The sequence below is a fragment of the Branchiostoma belcheri genome, unplaced genomic scaffold (genome assembly GCF_001625305.1).
Source record: "Branchiostoma belcheri isolate BF01 breed outbred unplaced genomic scaffold, Haploidv18h27 scaffold6, whole genome shotgun sequence".
NCBI lineage: Eukaryota > Metazoa > Chordata > Leptocardii > Amphioxiformes > Branchiostomatidae > Branchiostoma > Branchiostoma belcheri.
The window spans coordinates 625,223-625,888 of NW_017804242.1; the positions used below are offsets into that span (position 1 = coordinate 625,223).

General features: G+C 37.7%; 1 protein-coding gene across 1 annotated transcript in view; it reads right to left on the bottom strand.

Moving 5' to 3' along the window:
* Nucleotides 1-30, bottom strand: part of LOC109482201 — an 18,579-nt gene extending 18,549 nt beyond the window's left edge. Inside the window, exon 1 of the mRNA XM_019784895.1 lies at nt 1-30. This exon is cut by the window's left edge and continues 51 nt beyond it. Within this exon, the coding sequence (XP_019640454.1) occupies nt 1-19 (19 nt within the window). The 5' untranslated portion in view covers nt 20-30.
* Nucleotides 31-666: the final 636 nt, after the last annotated feature.

The window sequence follows — 666 nt, forward strand, 5'->3', positions numbered from 1 at the left end:
GTTGCCCAACCGTCGCCATATCTTAGTCTGAAAAAAGACAAAAAGCCTACAAATCAGTTTCGTCTTAATTCAAAACAGTTGTAAGTCTAGACCTCTCGTAAATGGTGTAAAGATAAAATATGTTAAAATAATCTTGACTACATTATTTGACTGAAGCGTCCATATAACTATACATTGAATGCTTTGTCATTACGAGGTACCAAACATGTTAACATATCATAAATTCGTGATTATGCGAACAATTGGGTATCCTGGAAACAGAGTGAGCATCTATGAATACATCTGCAAGTGTAGGCGCAGTGCGAGAATAAGTTGCGCCAGGCCCGCTGTATTTTTAGGAGGCTCTGAAAAAGAATGTAAACAAACAGTGGTTTTCGTTTGGTATCTTCGGCAGCTTCAACATATTTTTGCGGCGCAACGACGTTGATCTTTTACTCCCAAAATGTCCTTATGAACGAAGGTAGGCTTACAGCGCAAGAAAATGTGTTAAACAACTATGTTTAAGATAGTGAAAAATCTTACATGATATCGCTTTAAGCTGTCATAATGATATTTAAGAGACCCATGTTGAGGTTCACGCCCTCCACCATTGCTATGACCTTAATTGGATTTAATGGTGCCGATAATATATATGGCCGAAACAAGCAGGCGTGACATATTATTTTT